Source organism: Pezoporus occidentalis, unplaced genomic scaffold (genome assembly GCF_034315485.1).
Source record: "Pezoporus occidentalis ecotype Australia unplaced genomic scaffold, CSIRO_AGI_Poc_V1 ctg265, whole genome shotgun sequence".
Taxonomy (NCBI): domain Eukaryota; kingdom Metazoa; phylum Chordata; class Aves; order Psittaciformes; family Psittacidae; genus Pezoporus; species Pezoporus occidentalis.
The window spans coordinates 428,685-453,679 of record NW_026914556.1 but is presented as its reverse complement, the minus strand read 5'-3'; the positions used below and the strand labels follow the sequence as shown (position 1 = coordinate 453,679).

The 24,995-nt window shown below is 47.5% G+C and overlaps 1 protein-coding gene across 1 annotated transcript; it reads right to left on the bottom strand.

Annotated features, from left to right (window-relative positions):
- Window positions 1-15,302: 15,302 nt before the first annotated feature.
- LOC134166579 (uncharacterized) lies at window positions 15,303-23,984 on the bottom strand. The gene is made up of 8 exons (XM_062624328.1): window positions 23,830-23,984; window positions 23,588-23,637; window positions 22,391-22,477; window positions 20,876-21,239; window positions 18,594-18,731; window positions 16,958-17,081; window positions 16,012-16,159; window positions 15,303-15,500 (listed from the first exon to the last, which is right to left on the bottom strand). Exons 2-7 carry the CDS (start codon window positions 23,621-23,623, stop codon window positions 16,033-16,035), a joined length of 876 nt encoding a protein of 291 aa, XP_062480312.1. The 5' UTR covers window positions 23,624-23,637; window positions 23,830-23,984; the 3' UTR covers window positions 15,303-15,500; window positions 16,012-16,032.
- Window positions 23,985-24,995: the final 1,011 nt, after the last annotated feature.

Genomic DNA, 24,995 nt, shown 5'->3' with positions numbered 1-24,995 from the left:
ACCTCTGCTGGGGATGCCCAGATGTGCCCTCTGCACTGCTGGGTCTCAGAAGGAGCAGGAGAGAGGGAAACTTTGTTTGATAGGATATGATATAAAAGAGACTGAATAGAGGATAATACATCCTATCTGCTAATGAGATGAACTACTATGAGATGGAATACACAGCATTTGAGGAGCAAGACAAAAATCCATCTCATCAAAACCCTCTTCTTTCCAGGAAAAAATGTAAAGGAAGCGGGAAACGGAATTAAAACCTTACAACATCATTGATGAGGACAATAGAAATGGAGGGGTACATTGCCCTGACAGTGAACTGTACCCATCCAGGAGATCTCCATATCAACTCTTTGCTTTCTTGTCTGTGCTTTTGTGACCCTGATCTTCCAGCTTGGTCATTCTCTCCCGGGCATTCCCATAAGGCAGTGGTCATAGGTGTGATCTATAACACAAATGACTTTATGCAGCCAACAACTTAAGAACAAAGTCCAAAAATAAATTTCTGTTGATGACTGCACCAGACTGAGTCCTAAGGACCCCCAAAGACCTCCTTTCACATGTAGGAATATGTCTTATATGCCTATATGCTTTCCACTACTTGTTCTGGAATACTGAAACAGATTTACCTACTTTTAGGTTACTCTGTTTTTCATGACTGACTTCAGCTCTGGCAATCAGGTCTAAACAGACTTTGGAAATCTTTATTTCTGCTGATTACCTTTGTCATCTCAATGAGAGAACATGCACTTTTCTCCCATTTTCATTTTAAGTGCTTGTGGCATTTGAGTTTCTATCATCACTGAGATGTCTAAGATGGAGCATTCAAAGATGTGATGTATTTATGGTATGTGTGTGTGTTCACTAAGAAAACTCTGGTTTCACTTCATAAGAGTGTGCACACTATTACCTATTTTAGTCAAAATCAGCTGCTAGGTACAGATCTATCAGCTATGTTTAAGCTGACCTGCATAATTCTGACCAAAATCACTAGAAAGCTCTCATAAATAGCTCAGCATTAGAGGAGGGAAAAGCAGGCACTGGCAGATAAGGAATGCCCTGGTGATATGTATCCCTCTTCTATCTTCAAAGGTGATTACAGAGATACCCCCTTTTAATCCAGCTAGACAGTGCAAAAGATAGGGATGATACTACTTCGATAATACTACTTCATGCGAGTCAGGCTATGCTGGTTTATTTGACACCGGCTTATGCTAGATCAATATGATTTATGCCAGGTTGGATTCAAAGAACTGGTATTTGGACTACTCACGTTAGCAATTTTACTGAATCAGCTTTAATCGAGTTAGGTAAAATCTCAATATAGAAAAGGAACCAGATATAAAGAAGAACACAGGTTACAAGTTGTTCTGACATCTTTCCTGTCCTTTGCAAAACTACCTTCTTCTGGTCCTTATGATGAAGTTGTCCTTACCCCTTCGAGCTCCGATGACGCCACAAAGTTGACATTTCCCAAATCAGGCACATCCACAGAAGCAGGCAAAGGGCAGAGTGACCTTCAGGCTCACCAGAGAGGCCCCGTCGTGTTTGAATCTAACCGCTGACACTACGTGAAGCAAAGCTTCACTCTCTGCATCGTATCGCTCAGGCTGTGCAGCTCTCCCCTTTCAAAGTCAGTAGAGACAACCCCAAAGGAATCACAGCCATGCACTGAGGGCCCTTCCCTCCTCTCACTGGGCTGAGCACCATAGAGCTTGAACTGCAACAAGACAGGTATAGGCAGAGCTTAGTTTGGAAGAGGACCTGGGGGGCTGCTGTATCTTAGATTCCTCATGCTCATTAGAAAGTCTCCATAGCTGAAAAGCCATTCATATGGTGATGTTTGCCTGAGTTCCTGGTAGCTGTACATCTGCATCCTCTTGCAAAGCACCAGACAGCCACCTCTGTCCTCACTGTAGCAAGCCCATAAGTAGGATGCAGCCCAGGATAAAGCAATTTCAGTGAGTTAAGCAGACCTTTCCTTTACTAGACAACATATAGACCTCAGGTATTCTTCATTCACCACCTCTCACCAAAGACACGTCTAAGCTCTGGAGAAAATGTATCCATCTGTCGTGATAGCTTGGTCTTGTCTCAAAATCAATAGAAAACCAATCCCTGCATGTGGAAATAAAGGTTGATAACACCAAAAATGCATGCTGTCCTCTGATTTCCTGTCCACATGGTCCACTCAGCTGGGATGTACATGTACATAGGCAGGGATGCATGACAATACAGAGATATGGTTTGATATCAGAGGTCTGCGGTAGCTCTTGTCTCTGATGGGATGTGTGTTCATCCAAAATAGGAGTTTATTTCTTCTTATTTTCCCAATGTTCTTCTAAACGACCTTCTGAGATCAGCAGCTAACTCAGGAGCTTAAGTACATGGCAAAACGTCTGAGGAGCAGAACTGAAACACTTTAAATTCCACCTCTTACATGAGAGATGTTCAGATCCTCCCTGTGACACTACCAGCGACAGGATGCTGCCTGCTTCAGTTCTGATGCTCTAAGTGATAGACAAGTCCTCAAAGCATCACAGGGAGGATCTGAACACTTCTCCTGTCAGAGATTGAATCTAAAGCATTTTCAATTCTCTGCTACATTAATACTGAATGACAAGTACCTCCCTGCAGCTTGGGGATGAGTCTACAGAGGAAGACCAGGCAATGGATGACTTGTGTTTCTGATGTGCTAAAATCAGAACCTACATGAGGCCAAGCTCTGGCTCTTCTGCTCTAAGTGACTATGGGGCAGGGTCTCTGCTCTCTCAGTTACCTTCCATCCATCCCTGGGGTCTGGCCTCTGGTAGGTGGTTTCCCAAGGTCTAAGGTTTGGGTAGAAGACCCAGCCAAGATTTAGCCACAAGTCCACTCCCCAAATACAGAATCCTGCCTTTCCGGAAGCTTCATCCTGAGGAACACATCCCTTTGATGTCTCATCAGCTCTTAGGCTGTCAGACACACTTCCTGGATTACTGCAGAATAGGAAGAGGAAGCTGAAAATGTTTTTTTCTGATAATAGGGGTTTTTCTTTTTTTATAGAGCTCACGTTGCACAGGGCATGGATGGAGAATGCCGTATGTGGTTCCTCTTTCAATGAAAACACAAGATGTCCTCAAAGGCTGCAGTAATTAGAGCTATTCCCACTCTTCCCAGCGAGGCAACTGCTTGGGAAATGCTATTTCATTGAAAAGAAGAAAAAAAAACCTCATAGAAATAGAGACAACAGCCAAAAGAAAAAAAAAAAAAACAAAAACCAGAGAAAAATTGTAGGGGAACAGAAAAGAAACCAGAGCTTCTGGCAAAAGGAAAAGCCTCACCAATGGCCCAGGTTTCCCCGTACTGCCCAGGTCAGACCTGTCTGTCCTGCCTGCTGTGCTTTTGGCTGTTTGACAGGTCTTGGTATTATACCATATCATAGAACAGTTTGGGTTGGACAAGATCTTAAGGTCATCCAGTTCCAACCCCCTGCCATGGACAGGGACACCTCACACTAAACCATGGCACCCAAGGCTCTGTCCAACCTGGCCTTGAACACCACCAGGGATGGAGCATTCACAACCTCCCTGGGCAACCCATTCCAGTGCCTCACCACCCTCACAGTAAAGAACTTCTTCCTTATATCCAATCTAAACTTCCCTGTTTAAGTTTTAACCCATCACCCCTTGTCCTATCACTACAGTCTCTAATGAAGAGTCCCTCCCCAGCATCCCTATAGGCCCCCTTCAGATACTGGAAGGCTGCTCTGAGGTCTCCATGCAGCCTTCTCTTCTCCAGGCTGAACAGCCCCAACTTTCTCAGCCTGTCTTCATACGGGAGGTGCTCCAGTCCCCTGATCATCCTCGTGGCCTCCTCTGGACTTGTTCCAAAGGCTCCATGTCCTTTTTATGCTGAGGACACCAGCACTCACACGGTGCTGCAAGTGGGGTCACATTAAAGCCTTCACTTTTGTTAAGAGAGAATCCTATTTATCTGACTACATGGCCTCAAGGGAACTTTAAATGTTCATTTCCTTTCCCAGAGTTCAGATATACTCAGCTCAAACCAATTGAGTTTCTTATCAAGCAAGAGGAGAATCTTGCATATGAATTTCTCTCATTTAAAGAGACACAGGAACCAGGAAAATTTGGCAACCCCCATTACAATAACAAGAAGCCCAAGAACATTTTTAACCTTTGCTTATGAATTGCATGACTCACAAAATTGAAGATCTCAGAGCAGAACTCTGCAACTCTCATTTCTTTTTCCCAATGTGCTGATTTCTGTATTGACCATGTCCCCCAGGTCCCTTTGCTGGGCTGTCATTTGAAAAACAAGCAGCATCTCATCTGTGGGCACCGTGCTTCTGTGGATTGCAGAGCCAATATCTGCAGTGCTGCAGCTAGGCTATTAAAGCCAGAGCATGTTCAGTAATTGAGCCCTCTGCCGATGAATGATAATGCATGTTTTAAACAGATTGGACTTAAAAACTACAATGGGCATGGCATGAAACGCTTAAAGAGATCCAAAGAAGATAGATTAGGGCTCAAGGCCAGGTTGGACGGGGCTTGGAGCAACTTGCTCTAGTGGAAGGTGTCCCTGCCCTTGGAACTGGATGATCTCAAGGTCCTTTCCAACCAAAACCATTCTATGATTCTATGAACATAAAAGAGTTACAGAGTCTCCTCTGTGCAATGAGAGAGGGGTTAGACAGAAGGGGTCCAGAGAAGGTGGCTGCTAACATCGATTAAAAAGCAGACTTCAGGCTACTTATAGCTCCGTACTGACTCAAAAGCCACAGAATCCCATACCAACGGGACAGTGGGTTACAGAAGACATTGCTGTTAGCAGGATGACTCTGAAAAACAGTTTTCTGTGTGTGATAGAGGAGAAAGGGAAACATATCTGGATCTTCATTAGCCTTATTGAACATAGATTGATGATATATTAGTTGGAAAGTGAAAAATCCAACTAAAATGCAAAAATCTTTTTAGTTTCGTGGAAAAATAAGTCATGCACAGTGAAAAACAACCACCTCTGAAGTGAAGACAGGAATATCTTGTAAAGATAAGTTAAGTCAGGTAAAATTGCTTTTCTGTAAGACCGAATCTATATGAAAGCAATAAAGGGAAAATCCGGTGCTCATATCTTTTCAAAGAAGGAAAATATCCATCTTTATAGGTTTCTAAACTCCTCTGGTAGAAATAACTGGCAGTGCCTCTTCATGGCAACATAAAATAATGACAATATCTCACTGCAACCATCTGAAAATCCATTGCGGAGGCAGAAGTGCGTTGTCGCAAGTAGGGAATTAGCATCAGAGGCAATGCTCACCCAAAACGTGCTGCCAAGGTACCCAGGAGAGCCCGTGAGCTTCCATCAATGCAAACTAGAATATGCATTGATTGGCTTTGGGGATAAGATTAAAGAAGCAGCAATTGTCCCTCTGTAATTTATAGGTTACTGGTGACAACGTCACTTCTGCAGTAGCATCCTTCTCCCATGATTCATCCTCACCCCTACCAAGGATAAATGTGGTATGAGAAAACTGGAGCTGGAGCCAATCTATATTTTTCATTTCAAGCTTTGACACATGAAAAATTGCCTGTTTTGACTTAGTGCTCGGGTTTTAAATTTACCTCCCTAGTTCTGTGTTTAAGCTGGAAAGATAAAAGGCCTCTTTACTTTCTGAAGATTCAGTTTCCTGTTATTCATCATTCTCTATCCCTTTAAACGGGGCCAACTGGTAAATTTTTCAAGTTGGCAAAAACAACTGGGAAATGAGAAAGCCAAAGAGTGTTTGTTTCTAGACTGAGAAACAAATGTTTTACTTTATCTGAAATCAGTTTTGGTGAATAAATGAACAGAGTAAGCTTTTCAGATGCTCTTCCACAGCTATCTGAGTGTCATCTCCTCCCAGCCATGGCCCTCACCACTAGATCCCAGTATAAAGAGGCTGAGCTACATGGAAAAGGCCATGAAGAGCACAAATTTCTTCTTGCCTACCCAAAATGGGGGAAGTTGCCTCATTTCCCAGAGAAAGGCTGGGCTCAGCATCTCCTCATGGGCAGGATCAGCAGCTTCTCATTCCCACTGTTTCTGGATCACGTTTGCCGCATGCCCAGTTCTCCCCCTCGCATTACAGTGTGGTTGAAGGCACCAAACTCAAGCAGAACCATGACTAAAAGGGGATAACAGTGCTGTGAGATAAATGTTCTGTGCATTTATGGTCTCCCTCACCAAAAAGCACCTTGCTGCCATACTCAACTATTTTCCAGTGTCGGGAGCCACAGGTCCCTGCAAGCACTGAAGTGGTAGGAACTTGGTGTGGAGAGAAACTGCACCAAAGCAGAAGGTTTTGGACAGCATCCACCACCCCAACCTGGCTCCCAGCCTCTGCCGTCTCTGCAGATGTCCAAGGAAGTGTCCTATTGGAAAGGTTTGAGCATCAGTCCCAAATGATGACCCTTATGTGAATTGTAGGATTTAGAGCATCCCTTAAGAATCAGGATCCTTTTTCTTTGTTGATGCCTTCTAATACTGCCCATGTGCATCTTTCACAGCCATAATTTGGACTTCTGTACTTTGTGGCATAGCCATTGACCTCTAAGTCACCGGAGCACTCTGGGCAGTGACCCACATGTAGAGAACACATTTTCAATATTGGAAAAAAAAAGGATTTCAAACTTGTTTTCCTTTTTTCTTCCTGATTACTTTAGCAAATGCACCAGACAATTCCTAAAAGTGTGGTCAGCTGGTATGTCAGATGGGGATGAACAAAGAAGGGGGAGGAATCTGCTGGAATCCGCATGGCTCCTGTAGGAACTCGGAGATCAGTTCTCAGAAACAACACCTATCTCCCCAGCAGGACTGACCTACAGCTTTCCAAGCCCTTCCACAGAGGAGTACCTGCTCCTTTACAGCAAGTACAGTCTGCCTAGGGTGTACATGACAGAGCCCTGTATAGCACATCCTACCATCAGCCTTACAAGCAACAGGCAAGATGCTCATTGCAGCTTGGGAATACCTAGAGAAAAACAAGCCATGAGTCTGAATAGGGATGCATGAAGGATTTAAGCCTACTCACAGGGCTCTTGCGTGGCCTGAATATCATGGAATCACGGAATGGTTTGTGTTGGAAAGGACTTTAAAGCTCACCCAGTTCCAACCCCCTGCCACGGGCAGGGACACCTTCCACTAGAGCAGCTTGCTCCAAGCCCCTGTGTCCAACCTGGCCTTGAACACTTCCAGGGATGGGGCAGCCACAGCTTCTCTGGGCACCCTGTGCCAGCACCTCAGCACCCTCACAGGGAAGACACTACTCCTGATATAAACCAAAGGCCCCAGTGAGATCTATGGACATCCTGGTTTTCAAACTGTGCCCTGTGTAGCTCCAAAGGTGATCTGGTGATGCCTTGCCAAATTGTGTCACTGCTACAGGTTGGTCATTTAAATGCAAAACCCCACAGCAGTGAAACACATCTGTGTTGGTGGTCATCAGTGGTCCACACCTGGGACTTCTTCTGCACTAAAAACAAGAGCCAAAGGCTGAAGGTAAGAAAAAGGCTGAGGATAATGTCTGAGTTGCCCTGGAGTTCCCAGCTCAGTGTCAGACCAAACCAATTCTCTTGTTATCCATTGCCACATGGCATCCTCATGCAACAAACCACAACCCCAGGAGTTCACAACACGAGAAGCTGAGGCTCCGTCTTGCCCTTAGCACAATGAATAGACTGACTGAAGCAAGTGCCTACTGCACAATGCCCACTGACCCATAACAGGCTTCAGCAGCATATGGGTGCTGTGTTTCTGGCCACAGAAAAGCAGCTTTCATGAGTTGACAGTGGAGATTTATATTCAGCTGGTTCATATAGCTGATCTTTCTTCACAAGGAAAGGGATTTCAGTTGTCACTGCGTGTTGCTCTGTGCAGCCAAGCCTGGCAATGCAATTAGTGCTAAAGAGGAGGTGAAGGGCATGCAAGGACCACCACTGTGCTTCTGGCAGTTAAATTCACTTCATTCCCATGCTGCATCAGATATGTAACCATCCGTTTCCAGCTCTGTGCTATCTGTGCTGCCAGAAACGAGACCTAGAGCAGGCTGGAAGAGGTGAATGTTAATCACTGCTGCGTATCTCTTAAGAAATGTCTATAGAGCATCACAAGATCATCAAAGTTTGGCCCACAGTAACTGGTACTGAATGGAGGAAGGTGTGCAGCCAGAAAATACCCAAGCATGGCATTAAAGCTTGAACTAAACTCCCAAAGCTGATAATTACTGGAGCTTGCCAGGTGCTTAGCAAGAGGATAAAAGCCTTGTATTAATGAACATTTTGTGATAGATAAATGGCAGATGGCAACCGGGTGCAGGAGGTACCGTGTGATGCACAAGGGGCTGACTAAGAGGAGATGTAATTTGGACGCTTTGGATGCCAGATATCTGAAGCAGGGATCCACATGCTATTTTTCCTGCAAATGCAATATAGTACTTTTAATTAGGTCAAGACATACATACAGAGAAATCTATATACACACAGTGCTAAATAAAAATGGTCAAGACCAAACCCTGGCCACAAGGCTGAGCAACAAGAACTGATTTTCATCCATACTAAATAAGGCTAATCCCCTGTAGAAGGTTTGTATTGGAGAGCCATGGATTAACCCACCAATTCAGTTTTGTGGACCACAGTGGTCCTGTGCTTCAACTGATTTCCCAGCCCCATTCATTTAGCAGTATAGATGTGCCTTCAGCTTTCTTTTTAAACCCCTTATCCATGGTTTGTTTAAATGTGTGTGTGTGTGGGAAACCGTTTTCAATGTCATCCCCCAGATAAGTCTATTATTTAGTCATATTGGTCAAGGTTTTGAGTGATCAAAAGACAGAGGAGTGGGTTCCTGCTGACACCAAGGGAGAAAAACCCAACAGTGCTTAAATAGGAAAACATCTATTATTATGTGCAGTAACCGTGGAAAACGTGAATCCAGGAGCAGCTTTATGAAGGATGACTCAGATATTGGTCATCCCTGGAAGTGCGGTCAAAACAGCCGGGAATACAGCGATGGGGATGGGAAAGCACCTGCATTGCAGAGCTGAGGTGACTCAGAGGGAGAGTTTCATCTCCAGCCTCTGAGATTTTCTCCTGTCATGCAAGCCCCATCCCCTGGAGCATCCCAAATCCACCCTGTCCTTGCTTCCCCAGCAGCTGAAAGCCTGCAAGTCTGGGGCTCACACTCAGACAGTTTCTCCTTCTTCCCAGAGGTGAAATTGGGGTCCACTTCAATGCAGTGCTCATTCAGGACGAAAAAGTGTTTTGACCACAAAGCAATGTAAAAATCCAGATGAGTTTCACCAAACATCATGCGCTAGCATGGTTGGGATGATGCTGACTGTAGGGACAGCTGACTCTGCCCTGGAAAGGTGGGTGTTCAGGTTAGGTCAAAAATGAACAGAAAAAGGTGGTTATAACTTCCTAAAATATGGAATATTGTCTTTTCTTGAGTTTTCTGCTTTGCTGTCTTCCTCCTTAAAAACTAGAAATATGGCAGTGAAAGGAGAAGGCCCGATTCCAGTTCAAAGGCTAATCCCAAACTTCTTTTAACCTGTAGCAATTTACTCCCCAAACCACAAAATGCTCCATCTTAGCACTCCCACTCCCAGCCAGGATGGGCTGGTCCCCATGCCCTGTAGCCATTCCCAGCTGCATGAGAATCACCGAATCCTTCTCCATCCCACAGATCTACATCACCACCGTCTTCTCCTAAGCCCTCCAGCCTTTTCTTAGTCAACAGAGGAACTCCAAATGATCTTCCTATAGTCTCCTCCCTCATGTCCCACCTCTTCCAGTATGACCTAAAGAGAGGACTGGACTGAGGTCACTTCCAGGGATTGCAGAAATACTGCTTTGATGTTTTCCCTGCAAACACAGTATTGGGTTCAGAAAGAATTGTATGTAAAGCCAGGGGATCAGAGCTGGCATTTCCCAGGCTGGCTGCACAACTCCATTTGGAATAAACCCCATTTATTCTGTATGAGGCAAATACTAGGAAACTGATGGAAGACACACTACTGCTGGATACTTGTGTGCACCAGCTGGGTATCAAGGCAGCAATGTACATGCACAAATGCACTGATGTAACTAAGAGCTCCATCACCAGCATCTGGCTCAGGCACATGTACCACCATACCCAGTCCTCCATCATCCTCCTGCACATCAAAAGCTCCTTCAAACATCAGGATCCCCAGGGCAGGCAGCACTGTCACTGCCCCAGTGTCCCCACAAGGATTTTTCATCACCTGTAATGAGCCCCTCATCCTCCTCCATGCTCAAGGTCTCACCCTTGTATAAGATGTCTGAGTGTCCACGCAGTCTCTAAATGCTGCACAGAATCAGAGGGCATCTTATTCCCCAAGCACATCAGCTGCTGCTCAAATACTTCACGCTATTCCTCACTTCTTTGCTAGGCTTGAAGCAATTTCCCCAGCTCACAAGCCTGCACTTCTCCAACTGGGATGTTTGTAGGTTTGGGGCCTCTGTGATGGGCCAGTTCCAAACTGGCACAGTTTATTTAAGTGCTATAAAGCCTGAGACTCTTGAAGTAAGTGGAAATCTTTCCAGAGAATTCAACAGCCTTTGGATGCAGCTTTCAATGTGTGTAAACCCACTTGTCCCTGCAGGAGGGCACAAAGGTGATCACGCCATAGTGAGAAATGCAGTCTGATTTTAGGAAGCACAATGCAGCTGATCTGGACTTCCACATAAATCAGTTTTCCACTGGAATATATCACAGCTGAGTTGAAAAGGGTACAGGTAGTTATACACGGTAGCAAATCTCAGCCTGTATCTGCTCTTCTATGTGGCATTGAGACAGTGAGACTGAAAGGAAATAAGTAAGTGCTAGCTTTCATTTTTTGTATTTATTTATGGCATTTTACATGCACATTCCTTGGGTAAATACAGTGAAATCTCATAGTGTGAAGATGGAAGCATGAGGAGGTGGCATAGCCAGGCTCGAAGATTCCCATGTGTTGATCAGAGCAGGAACTTTCGGGTGTGACTGCTTGCCCTTCTGATCTATTTAATGAGTTGGCTCATTATCACCAACCCAGAAGCCCTGTATCGTAGAATCACAGACTGGTTTGGGCTGGAAAGGACCTTTAGAACATCCAATTCTGCCCCCCTGCCATGGGCAGGGACACCTCACACTAGACCATGTCATCAAAGGCTTTGGCCAACCTGGCCTTGGACATTGCCAGGGATGGAGCATTCACCACTTCTTTGGGCAACCTGTTCTGGGAAGGGGCTTTGAGGGCTAGAAAAGCAAAGGCTGGAAATCATAGAACAGCTAGGGCTGGAAAGGACCTTAAGATCATCCAGTTGTGGGAATATTTTCCCCAGATATGCAGCCTGTAGAGAAATGAGATCTATTCCTTTTTCCTATTGCTTTGGTATCTCATTTTGCTGCTAACTCATTCAGCTACATGCCCAGCTGGCCGTGGAAGGGTGAGAACTGAACTTGTAAGTATTATAGCACATTTCAATTTGAGAATGTTAGAAAGAAGGAGGGAATGTTTCGTACAGGCTTGTTTCAATGTAAGATTGACTCCTTAGGAGGATAGGCCTGGCTGGATGGCACCACCGCTTGCACGGTGTAGGTGGCCAAGCAGTGTTACTGCAGGTGGAGTATCCTTCGTTATGCCAACAAGATCCCAAGCACTGATGTTTTGACTCTGCTGGGCTAAATTCAGCTTTTCATGACATTTGCACAAACACCTCTGAAAATCTGTGCCTGTTCTGTCACAAACCACTGGTTCTTCCTAACCATGCTCTTCCAAGGAAGCTGTTGCAGTGGGATTTCTGCCTATTCCCATGCAGACAGCATCAAACACATCTGAAGGTTCAGTCACTCCTTGGTGAAGTAGGTGTTCTGTAGTGTGGACCAGTACGGTCACAGATGCATTTTTATCCTGTCTTTTAGCACTATGTAACTCATTCAACTATGCAATAAGAAGGTTTTATGTCTTTAATGTCCAACGAGATAATTTGCAGAGAGATCTAGAAAGCCTGGAAGTAAAGAAATAGCCATAATTGGGTTAACCTCTGATGACTTTGAATGAAATCTCCAGTAAAGGATGCACGAAATAAGCTTAGCGTTCACCCTGTTCTTTTATGCTGGGGAATATAAAAGACAAATGAAAGATGAAAAACACTACTTGAAAATTCATGGTGATCATGAGGGATGAATTCAGAGCACCCTTTTCCCTGAACAGACATCTCCATTATGTACCCTAAGGAAGACGAGGCAGAGGAAGGTATCCTGGTGCCACACACACACAATGGCTAAATGGTTGAGCCTGCACGGTCGAGAGTGTTTGGACCACACGTTGCACTTCCAAAGTGAGAATTCCCCCTTCCACCCAGGAGATGGCACTAAGGCACCCCCACAAAAAGCATCACTTCAGTCTTCCCCAAAACCTGTTTTCCCTGAAGTTGTGTGCTGGGGAGAAAACCTGCAACGTTTGCATTCATGGGTTGTGCACCTTGTGATGGGACTAGGTGAGCATCCTATGGGGAAACACATTTCGGATTGCTCTGTGGATGCTGTCACCTGGATTTGAAGTGGGTTGTCCTGCTTATGGCTCCAGTCCAGTGAGTTTCCCACCAGAGAACTGGTGGATCGGAGCAGATTCAATCCAAGAGTGTTCCTCTGTTCTGCACACAGGCAGCACCAAATGCTTTGAAGAAATATGCCTACGGTCAACTATAACAATCAGAAGGCACCATGGTCCTGGAAAACATCTCCTAATCTCCAACTACAGCCTGATTCATACCCAGCGTGCTTCCCTGTGCTGGTTTTTGTTTGGGTTCCCCCCCTCCTTGGGTTCTGTTGCTAATGTAAAACCCAATGTTCATCCATATTGCTTTCGGAATCCTGGTGAGCTCATGACTGGTGTTGACTGGTGTTAACTGGTGCTGTGAGCCCAAGTCTGACAATGGATGGTGTGGAGGTAATGCCAGTATTAGCTAGAGCTTCTTACCTCTTTTTGGTCGCAGTGCTCTTCTGTGTTAAGCCTGTGTCACTCACACAAAGAGGCTTCATCCACCAAAAACCAGGAGCATCATTGGAGACATCAGGGAAACGGGGAGGTTGACCGTGGCTGCTCCCTTCTGTCATCTGGAAATACCTGCATGAGGTCTCAGCGTTCCATGTTACAAAGAGCTGTGACTCCCTTAGGTGGTGTGAGAGCTTGCTAAAGGCACACTTTGCTGACCACTGACCACCCTTTTGTGTGCTTGAACTGCCTTCGGACCATCATCATTTCCATAGCAGGGAGGTGCAGGGGGAAAAAAGCACTAAGAGCAATCACTGCCAAGTCAGGATTGGGAATACCTGATTGATAATTATTATTATAATATAATATCTGATTAATATAAAATACTGGGAAGAGGCAATGAAGGCTGGAGAAGCAAAGGTCTTAAAGATAATAAATATAATTGTGGGAAGATAAATGGCAGGAGATGGGGATGCAACAGGTTGGATCCTGGGAGCAGGGGCTGAAAGGTGCGAGTGCAGGTTTCCAAAGCCCCATCTCTAAACCTCATCTCCAAAGCTAGGAAGTGCCTAAATAAGCAGAATATCCAGGAAGAACATTTACCTTCAATAGCAGCAGCTTCCCCTTCTCCCTTGGTTAAGGACCAAGCTAGCAAATCCAGCATCCATCTGCCTGATTGAATATCCTCATTAGTGTGCCTGACAGGGTGTATCACAACCGTGCATTCTGATTCAGTCATTTCTTTCCACCGTGGCTGCCCATTTTGATTAGCATTTAGCAACGTGCTTTATCCTAGTGAAGGTGGCTTGAAATTACCTTGTGTACGTGCCCTAAGCGTTCATCTAGACACAGCCCCTGTCAGTGTGTAACAAACCATCGTAGCTAAGCAATGTCAAATTCAGCTTGAGGAGCCTGTCTCCAGCACAGGGACGCAGGATAACGATGTTTTTTCATAAGAGAAAACTATCAGTGAGGCCACGGGATTAACTTTAAATGGTTCAAAATGTCCCGTTGGGAACACCTCTATTCTCATGGTCTCATTCCCCAAAGAAATCAAACTCTTTGTCTACTCAGGAGCCTCTGATGCAAATAAGCTTTTCTCTCTGCTATTAAGTTAAAGGTGGTTTCATTGTTTCTGCCCTCTGAATTCTGCAGTCATTAGACCATTATACTTACCCATAGAGCAAATGCCCTCTGCCACCCAAAGGCTACATGGGCTGCCATGAGAAATGTCCCATGCCAGGACTGGAAGAGCAAGCAGCTCCACAGAAACACCAGATCCTTGTACCTCCCTGTATCATCAGCTTGGAGCATGGCCTTGCCAGGCATCATTTTGCTAAATCCATCATTGCTTCTCTTCCTGCAGGGAAACACAGCCACTAATGTGACTTTCCTAAGGTCCTGCAGCAAGTTAGTGGTGACATTTGCTGTGGGTAAGTGGTGAAGGGTTGAAACATCCATCAGTATAGGGTGTTCCATGAGTATAAGGAAGCAAGAGAGGTGATTTGCTTTGATGATATACTCCTCAGGGACCAGTGTGCTAATGTGTATACATAGCCCTGTCACCCCTTGGGTCTAAGTAATCTAATATATCTAATTAAGATATAGTCTGTATATATTACTTATTATTACTGTAAAATAAGTTATTCATTGTCATTATTATTATCTTTCGATATTTTGGCTGTTGCTGTTAATAATCTCTTGCTTATCCCTGGATACTGCAATGATGTCTACTGTCAAGGACGTTTGAAGGTATTAAAAGCAATACCTTCTAGCTGCTAGCGAGAGGGCTCTCTAAACTCTCTACTCCAGGCTAATTTTAGCATCAATTCAGAAGACCCTGAGTCAGATCACTAAAGGGCTCAGCAGAAAGGCTGCGATGGGACATCAGGTCTCGGATCTTAGCTCTGCATTGCCATCTTCAGGCTGGGAGCAGCCTTGCTCCTTCCAGAAATCCTAGAAATCTCCCAAAGACAGAGCTCAATTCCGGCTTACCCAGCATTAGCTGATATTGATGGCCAAACCCTGCGAAATGGTGTTAAAGGAGAGGAAGGAACTCTGCAAGGCTGGTGCTCAGCTGCCCTTCATAACACAGGTATTCCCCTCCCTGTGAATATACAAGGCTACAGGGAGTAAATTAACACAAGCGATGCTGTTTTACACACATTACTTCTTGCTTTGTTTGGTTTATTGGCAAGTTTTCTTTCAGCTACATAAATTGAGGCTGCCTGAGTGATTTGAGCTCCATAACCTGTGCTGTAACCCCTGCCTCCCCCCCAAAAAAAGCCTTTTCTGACAATGAAAAAAAGCTGGGGTTCTGAGAAGATTTTAATAATATGTGCTTCAAAAGGCCTCTGACAAACATTTCACATTTGATAGACACGGTGGTGGTTTGCAAGAAAGAGAGGAGGTTTCCAGGCTTTCAGGATCTCTGATGGACGGTATCACACAGACAGCTTTGGGGCACAAGGAGCTGTAATCACAGAACAGCATAGGTAAGGCATCTGAATATAAATGAGAAAATCATGGGATAGTGTAGCTAACACAAAATACATTGAAAATCACGGGATAATGAAGGTGTCCTGGCCCAGCAAGGCCAGGTTGGATGAGGTTGCCCAGACCTTGTCTCATCACCTTCTGAACATCCCCCTGCGATTCCACCACCTCTCTGGTCTCCAGCCAGTGTTTGACCACTGTCATGGTAAAAAGTATTCTCCTGATCAGATCTGGTTTGAAAATCACTTTCTAAGAGCCCAAAAATCATGGAATCACAGAATGGTTTGGGTTGGAAAGGACCTTAAGTTCATCCAGTTCCGAACCCCTGCCATGGGCAGGGACACCTCACACTGGACCATGTCACCCAAGGCTCTGTCCAACCTGGCCTTGAACACTGCCAGGTCTCAAACTGTTTATACTTCTTCCCACCGCCTCAGTCCCTGAAATCCATTATTCCCAGTCCAAAAATGGGTAATGCCGGTGCTTACCATGGTCACCTGCAGCACCAGTCACTGGGCTGCGTCCATCTCAATCCCTTTCCCAGAGCACAGCCCCATATCAGAGGTCTCAGATGACCATCTCAGCCTCCGCAAGAAAATGCTATAGGCGTCATTGTACTCGGATACCCAGTGGTTCCTGCAGAGAACACGGAGAAGGGGATAAGAAGAAGGCCTCCACCCTCTCCATGCACCAGAACAGGGGACTTGCCTCCCTTTTCACAGGGGTTGTCACCCAGCCAGTGTAGAGCAAAGGAAAGCACAAAGGTGGGGAGGAAGACCAGCCTGTCTCCATCATGCAGACGCTGAGACGCACATGGCTCTCATTGGGACCAATCTCCCACCTAGATCAGCCATTACCCAGGCTGGGCTCCAACCCACACATAACTCCAGGATCATAGATTAAATCAAGACTTGAGTGCGGAGCTGAAATCTGTGCATGAGGGGGATGAGGCAGCAGGGAGGAATTGCCTTTCCGCTGAGAAACGGGAGCTCAGGAGCAGTTGATGCCTGTTTGTTCATAGTGTGCGGGTGAGTCACATCGCAAGCAGCTCCTGCCCTGTCTGATCCAAGAGAGCCCTTTCCCAGGGGAAGCCTGGCTGTGGAAATGTTGAGACGTGCCTCCCGCTCCCAGCCCCACAGGGACCTCAGCATCTTCTTTGCATGGGGATGGGGCTGTTCATGAAAGGTCTCCTCACTCTTATCAACACCAGCACCAACACCTCCAATAACTGCTCAAGAAAAGGCTGAGCAGGCTTGGAAAAAGGGTTTGGCCCCAAGGGAAACCATTCGAGCTCATTGCATAACACAGACACAGAGAAACATGCTTCAGAAACACCTTCCAACCCTAACCAGCTCCAAACACCCCCTGACCCGCTCTTACCCTATCTCTACTCCCTCCAACCTCCCTTCCCCTCCTCACCCACCTCTCACTTACTTGTGGAGCACATCTTTGAGGAAAATGTGAGAAAGGTTCATATGTCCTTTACAATGTCCACCACAGGCTGGCCTGCGCTTGAAATCTGTGTTGTAGGTAGTTCTCCAGTCATGGGCAGAGCAGTCTGGTGAAAGAGAGTCCAAGTAACTGACTTTGCTGGATCTCTAACTCCTGCATCACAGAACCTCAGTGTTCCCCCTTCTTCCAAGCTCCATTGCTGCTTATGCTTTCAGAGCTCAATGTGGGAGTCGCCATGACCAAAGGGTTGGCCAAGGTAGAGGTGCAAGAAGTGCTTCCCTGGCGTGGATAAGGTCTTTTAGATGAGATTTCAGATGAGAGCTGGGCTTGTCCAGCCTGGAGAAGAGAAGGCTCCAGGGACACCTAAAAGCATCCTTCCAGTACCTAAAAGGGGGCTACAAGAAACCTGGAGAGGGGCTTTGGACAAGGGCCTGTAGGGACAGGCCAAGGGGAATGGCTTTAACCTGCCAGAGGGGAGACTGAGATGAGCTCTTAGGCAGAAGCTCTTCCCTGTGAGGGTGCTGAGGCGCTGGCACAGGGTGCCCAGAGAAGCTGTGGCTGCCCCATCCCTGGCAGTGTTCAAGGGCAGGTTGGACACAGGGGCTTGGAGCAAGCTGCTCTAGTGGAAGGTGTCCCTGCCCGTGGCCAGGGGGTTGGAACTGAATGAGCTTTAAGGCCCCTTCCAACTCAAACCATTCTATGATTCAGCCCTTCTTTTCTACAGCCTTTTATATATGATGGAAGTCACACAAGGCAGATCTGACAATATTGTGCTCTTCCCTTCTGGACAATGACTTGTCAGCCAGTACATATTTTTCCCTATTGTCTACATTTTGTCTTTCATCATGTCAGAGCAACACATCTCTCCCTGGAAGAGATACAAGATCCACTTAACCCCCATGTGAGGACCATAACATCTACTGTGCTATCTCCCCCCAGTAGTAGCTGGTTTGAAGGGATGCTATCTCCTATCCTGCTCTCCAGAGATGCCCCATCTATACATGTGCATGTCCTTCTGACTGAGCAGAGAAACGTGTGGACAAACATGCTGCCACCTCTCACAACAAAGCCGGGGGGCACCCAAAGAAGAACCAATTGTAGATGCTTCAGGTTTTCTGTGCATTTCAAAATGACACCTTCCCATAATGAGTCATTAGTGAAGTATCTTTGTTGTTTTCACTGAGGCTGAGATTTCAGGTGTTTATTTCACACGTGTATGACCACATCAGGCTGTTCATGCAACCCAAGCGGTCACAGCAGCAGCTCTCATGCTGCTCATTGCAGGGGGATGGACTAGATGACCTTTGTAGGTCCCTTCCAACCCAAACCATTCTATGATTCTGTGATTTACTCCCACATTGAGCAGGGCTGTGCTGCATGGGGTGGCTCATATGGAAACTGGGATGAAAGAAATGTTACTCACAATACTCCAACCTCATCTCTGCCCTTCATCTCCCTACTGATAGGCAGAGTTACAGGGACTCTGTGGACCCTTCCTGTGTCATTCACCTTCCCTTCTTCCTTAGTCTCTTCCTGCATTAAATTAAGACTCCCAAAGGCAGGCTGAAGGCCACAAGTCACCCTCATGGGGCAGTAGCCACAACCTCCATCCACTGACCTCCAGCCAGAACAGAGGAGCCCACATTCCTGAGCTTGATTTGCAGACCATTATTCTGGCTTTTCCGGCTGGTCTCCCTGATGAACTGCTGGTAGGTGGCCCAGGCCGGGACCAGCTTCCGCCTGGGGAGCAGCTTCCCTGAGAACAAGAGGGTGCATTAGTCAGGAAGCACCACCAGTTACCCAAAACATACCCTTGGGTGGGAGCAAATGAACAGCAATGGCAAGTTGGAGCCTCAGCTGGTATAAATCGGGGCAGAGCCACTCACTTCAGCAGGGCTTTGCTGAGGTACATCACTTGTGCATTGATTTGGCTCAAGAAACCAGTAGGAAAAGGATTTCCTACTGGCACAGGATTTCCAGGCGCAGCTGCAGGTTGGGCAGAGAAGAGATTCAGAGCAGCCCTGCGGAGAAGGACTTGGGGGTGTTGGTCGACGAGAAACTGAACATGAGCCGGCTTCAGTGTGCGCTTGCAGCCCAGAAAGCCAACCGTGTCCTGGACTGCATCAAAAGGAGCGTGACCAGCAGGTGCAAGGAGGTGATCCTGCCCCTCTACTCTGCTCTTGTGAGAGCTCACTTGGAGTATTGTGTGCAGTTCTGGTGTCCTCAACATAAAAAGGACATGGAACTGTTGGAACAAGTCCAGAGGAGGCCACGAGGATGATCAGGGGACTGGAGCACCTCCTGTATGAAGACAGGCTGAGGAAGTTGGGGCTGTTCAGCCTGGAGAGGAGAAGGCTGTGTGGAGACCTCATAGCAGCCTTCCAGTATCTGAAGGGGGCCTATAGGGATGCTGGGGAGGGACCCTTCATTAGGGACTGTAGTGATAGGACACGGGGTGATGGGTTAAAACTTAAACAGGGGAAGTTTAGGTTGGATCTAAGGAGGAAATCCTTTCCTGTGAGGGTGGTGAGGCACTGGAATGGGTTGCCCAGGGAAGCTGTGAATGCTCCATCCCTGGCAGTGTTCAAGGCCAGGTTGGACAGAGCCTTGGGTGACATGGTCTGCTGTGAGGTGTCCCTGCCCATGGCAGGGGGGTTGGAACTGGATGATCTTAAGTTCCTTTCCAACTCAAACCATTCTATGATTCTATGATTTATGGTCATAGCAAGCAAGTGGAAGGAGCCATGCTGTCTCGGTGTTTCCCTGGAGTGCTAAAAGGAGCTGAGACCCCCTGCAGGAGGTTCGTGTATGAAAGGGAAAGACTTTGAGGGAAATACTGCTAGATTACACAAGGACAGAGCAGTAAGGGGAAAGCCCACTGTAGTGTTGTCATTAGAACAAGACAGCTTGAGAGGGGCTTGGCAAGGAGATGCTTGAAGCCCTCAGGTGTTAAGAGGAGTCTAAACTGACTGTCCAAATGGAGACATGTCACTCTGAGCTGCTTGTCCAGACTCTCCTTCTAGTGAGTAGAGAGAGGGCTTACTTCACCTCATCTTCCAGGTAGCACTTAAGCTGCAGAAGATGGCTGTGTCTTTTCTCCCCTCTGATCATGAAAGGATCCAGACACAGGCATCCCATGCTGAACTCAGGGAGCAGAGAGGACATCCCTGCTTGTGTCCTCATGTTTGATTCCGGAGCAATACTATCCCCTTCCCTCTCCCAAGGGAGCTTAGAGGAACACCTCCGTTGCTTTGGGAAGGTTGAGCATGGCTGGGTGACGTTTGGTGACAGCTTCTTTTGTTTTCCTGACTTCCAGGAGCATTTTAATCCATGTAAGCAAGCTGTTAAATGGCATGGCTGAGGGCTGGCTACCAGTGCCTTCGATGCATTTGCTGCCTATCAGGTATCCCTAGCAGAAGGGCACTAAGAGCTGCTGCTGCTCTGAACCACCCAAGTCCCTCATGCTCGACCATGGAGTCCTTTTGCCTCCCTGCACTTCTGTTCATGACCTGCAACATGGGGTTAACCACATCTCCCTCTGTCCCAAAGGAGCAGTGAAGATAAGACTCTAGGAGACTTTGCCATGCCAGTGACTTGCTAGTAGGGCTCTTCATACACCAAGCATGGCTCTGTAGATGTTTCTAAGACTCCACTCACTACACCTGCACTTAGAGCTGGGCTGGGAGCTGCATGTTCATGGTGACAGGGTGCTGTGCCCATGCTGCTAATCCTCATCAGCATTAACCCAGCACCAACACTCTATCAGGATGCTGCCATCGTGTGTGTCCAGACAACATGGACCATGGGCAGGGGGGCTCAGCTAGCAAAGACCCAGGAGACATCCCTTGGGGTAGCTGGATATGTCCATTCATGTTTGTGAGCAGCTGGTGTGGGGTTTACCTGCTGTCCCAGCAGCCTGAGCAGCCACTGGAAGATGCTGGCAACAAGACAGCTCATTCTCCAGCTCACTGAGAGCCTGCAGCTTCTCTGCCTTCTCTGCCAGTTGAGAGGCAGGGTAGTGCTTTGGTAGGTAGCTTTCTGCAGCAGGAAGGAGGGAAGCAAAGTGCTTTCCCTGTCGCAAGGCTCTGCTGCTGTCTGGCATCCTCCCTCCTGCACCATCATCATGACTGATGGCTTCGACGCTCGGTGCTGGGATGACTTCCCTCCTCTGCCTAACAACGCTGTCGCTGTAGGGTATCACTGGCCTCTCCTGGGGTACAGCAAACTCCTTGGCTTTTAGCTGGGCATCTGCAACCTGCAGCTTCTGCAGAACAAAGGAAGGACAGCTGCTAAAGCATCATTAGGCAATGCTACCTGCCCTGGGCTTTGGTCAGGTCAGCTCCACTGGGGATACAACAGTCACAAAGCAGCTCCTTAACTGTTATTACGAATGCAGGGACCATCACAGCTTCCTCTTTGTGCCCATCTTACGGCTTGGGACTCAGGAGGACAGAAGGAAAGAAGGAGGGAACTTTGATGACGGGTTTGACGGCTCCAAGGGTTTATGTCAGGGAAGGGCTAATGGGGCTGCTGGCATGGCTGCTCTGGGGTGTCTGCTGGCTCCAGCCTCATCAGCTGCACACTCCAGCTCTCTCATGAGCCAGTTGCTTCTTTCTAGGGGCTCCAAAAGAGACTTCCCTGCTGTGAGCTCTGCCAGGCTGCTGGGGCCAGCAAGGAGCATCCTCACAGGGTCTGCCCCAGCAGGCACCTTCACACAATGAATTCTCTGTTGCTGTCCCCCCTCCTTTTGCTCCCCAGGCTGAACCTTCTATTTTCCCCTCTCTCCTGAGCCCAAAGCACTCCATCAACCCAACATGCCCCCCGCCACTTCCCCGCAGTGGCCCTGGTGCACACCACAGCGGTCCCCTTTGGGCTGCCACAAGCAATTAGACCAGGCAGGCAGAGCAAGGCAAATCAGATTAAATAGCTCAGGGGCTTGCTCACACTGCAAGGGGATTCAAGCACAACAGCCCACAGCTCCCCTGCAGAAGTCTTCTCAGGCCCGTGGCAGGGCAAGGAGCCATCTCCATCCCACATGAGATCCCCCTCCTCAAGGTGGTACCGGGATGGGTCTAATCCTGATGCACTCCATCAGCCCCACGGGAAGCAAGAGGAGTCCAAGGCTTAGGCACCGGTTCAGCAAGCAGTCGTTAGTGCCCTGACTTAATGAGTGTAATTAGCATCACCCACCCCAAACAGCTTTACTGCAGGGCACGAGGAGGATTTCCCACAGAAGGGATGGGGACACAAGCCAAGGGCATTAGGGTGTGATGAGACCTGCTGGTGGGTCATAGAGGTGGGGACCAAAGCAGACCCATGCCTGCTGCCCCCTTGGGTCCCCAGCTGTCCTGTATCCATGATCCATGGATGTTTTAGTGGATACTAAAGAGCCAAGCAAAGAAAAGCCCATGGTACCTGTATGTCGCTGGGTAGCTTGTACTCCTCACACCACTGATAGTCCTTCTTGTACAAACTCTTGTACATGTCCAGTGACACAGGTGGCTGAAAGGAGAAGAGGCAAACATAAGGAACAGCTAGGGCTGGAGGGAAGAGTTCCAAAGTGGAAATACATACCCAAATGCTCTCTTACTGCTCAGGAGAAGATAAGCTGCCTGTGTCCCCTGAGCCACCCAGAGCCAGTCCAACAGGAGCAATGCCTTGCTCAGTTAAGCCCCAAGAAGGTGGCCAGGAAGGCCCTATGATCATTTGGCAATGACTTCTGGGGCTCTTCTTGTCCCAGGCAGCCCCCTGCAACAAACACCTTCCTCCTGTCTCTCTCAAGCCTCCTCTGACTGCTCAGATCCCCCCAGGCAGAGCACTAATATAAAGCTGCTGAAATACTTTGTTGAGCTGCTGGGGTCCAGCATCACTCAGGCTAAAGCAGCACGTGCTTCCATCTTCTGTTTTAGCAGTATTTCCTATGTGCTTATCACATGCTTGTTTAAAGCTAAGTGCTGGCTATTGTCAATACTCACTCTCCAAAGTGGTTGGAAAACCTACGGAGGAAAACTCTGCCAAGGGATATTAATCCAATGATATCTGCCCTAACACCAAAAATCAGTGCGGTGCAAACTTCTGGATATGGGGAGAGGATTTGAGGGAAAAAGCACCTGTATTTGTGTTTTCCCCTTCAGCATCTACCATGGGCACTGCTGGAGTGGAGAAACAGGGAGAGATGAGCCTTCAGGTTGGCCCATGAAATGCTAAAGCATTAAATGTGCTATGTGTCAATGCATGGCAATGGCTGGGGGACATAAGCTCCTGTGCAGTAACTGAAGGTGTTACCATGATCTCCGCTGCTACATGAACACATCCACCACACGGGGTGGCTTGGCCACTGGGTCTGCACTCCCATGTCCCCATGATACAAGGAATCAATAACTGCCCCAGCAAACAGCCCTTAGGGAGAGCTCCTTGTGCCTATTCAACGTCACCCATTATGGCAAAGAATATATTTTATATTCTCTTTTTTCTATCATTTCACTCTTTTTCTCCTCCGGGCTTCCCAAACCAGTGGCTGCCCGTGGATCTCATTGTCACCAGCTCTCATTAGCTTCCCAGCCTGGCAGACCCTGTAAACCCATTACTCAAACACCAGTGAGGATGCCTCACCTTTGAGTGCTCCGGTTTCCCCACTGTGTCCACCATGGTGAGCCAGGAACCTGGAGCAGGAAAGTCACTCAGTTAACAACCAGCAAACCAGATCCTCTCCTCCACACCGCCCCAAGGGATCTAGAGACCTGGAGATGTGAACTGGCAATAGGAAGGGGGTTCATCTGGGGCTGTGAGGCCCCTGTGCACCCCAACTTCATCAATACAAAATGCACCCATCCAGCCCAACTCACAGAACAGACAGAGCCGAACACCTCAGGGAGTCAGCCCTGTGGGACCCAGCAGGCAAGAGGTGACAGCACCACACAAACAGCAGCTCCAGGGAGTGAATATGGGTGTCCTGTCCTGCAATAGGTTACGTGTGCAATGGGATCCACCAACACCTGCGTTGCCACGGTGATTCCAATGACGAGGGAAAACATTGCCCCTTTGTGAGACATCCACACTCCAGAACCCTTGAGGCATTGGTGGGAGTATGGGGGCTTTGACAGCATGGGGTGAGAGCTTCTTGGAGGAGAAGCCACCCCATGGTCACAGTGGGGGAGCTGATACCCACTCCTTCAGCTGCAGTCAGGACAAGAGTGGGATAAAGCCCTTAGGGCTCTTGGGGCATCTCCAGCTCCTGCTAAAGATAAAGATGGGAGTAAAAGATGGGGAAACTGGGGAGATTGGACCTACTTTGTGGGTGTGTTGACTTGAAGAAAGCAGTCTCCTTACCTCATGGTCTCCCACCTCCATGGGAGGGTGGGAAACACTGCAGAAGTAAGGCAATCAGGGACCTATGCTTGGTCTTGGAGGGTGGCTGAGTACACCTGAACTGTCCCATCCAGATGCTGCAGTTCTCATCCTCTGATGACCTGAAGCATAAGGCAGTAGGGGATGCTCAGATGTAGTCTTCTGTCCCATGGATGGACAAGAACCAGACCAGATCCGCAAAGCAGCATTTACTCTTTAATGAAAGTCAAGGATTAACAAGGTTTGGATGCACCTCATACAAGAGTAATCTCTTGTAATCTAATTTTAGCATGTCCCCAAAGATGTCTCACTCTGAGCTGACCCTTCCTGGCATCCTGACTCATTTAGCCCAATTCATTTAAACAATATAGTTATGTACTTGGGAATTAAATCATAGAATGGTTTGGGTTGGAAGGGACCTTAAAGCTCATCCAGTTCCAACCCCTGCCACAGGCAGGGACCCCTTCCACTAGAGCAGCTTGCTCCAAGCCCCTGTGTCCAACCTGGCCTTGAGCACTGCCAGGGATGGGGCAGCCACAGCTTCTCTGGGCACCCTGTGCCAGCGCCTCAGCACCCTCACAGGGAAGAGCTTCTGCCTAAGAGCTCATCTCAGTCTCCCCTCTGGCAGGTTAAAGCCATTCCCCTTGGCCTGTCCCTACAGGCCCTTGTCCAA

Bases quoted from the DNA above. Each gene is read 5' to 3' on its own strand.
- LOC134166579 (XM_062624328.1), bottom strand. From the start codon at position 23,623: ATGGTGGACACAGTGGGGAAACCGGAGCACTCAAAG. The intron at 17,082-18,593 runs GTCAGTGGATGG...CTCTTTCACCAG, and splicing joins CTCCTCTGTTCTGGCTGGAG to ACTGCTCTGCCCATGACTGG. The intron at 16,160-16,957 runs GTAAGTGAGAGG...TGTTCTCTGCAG, and splicing joins CTCAAAGATGTGCTCCACAA to GAACCACTGGGTATCCGAGT.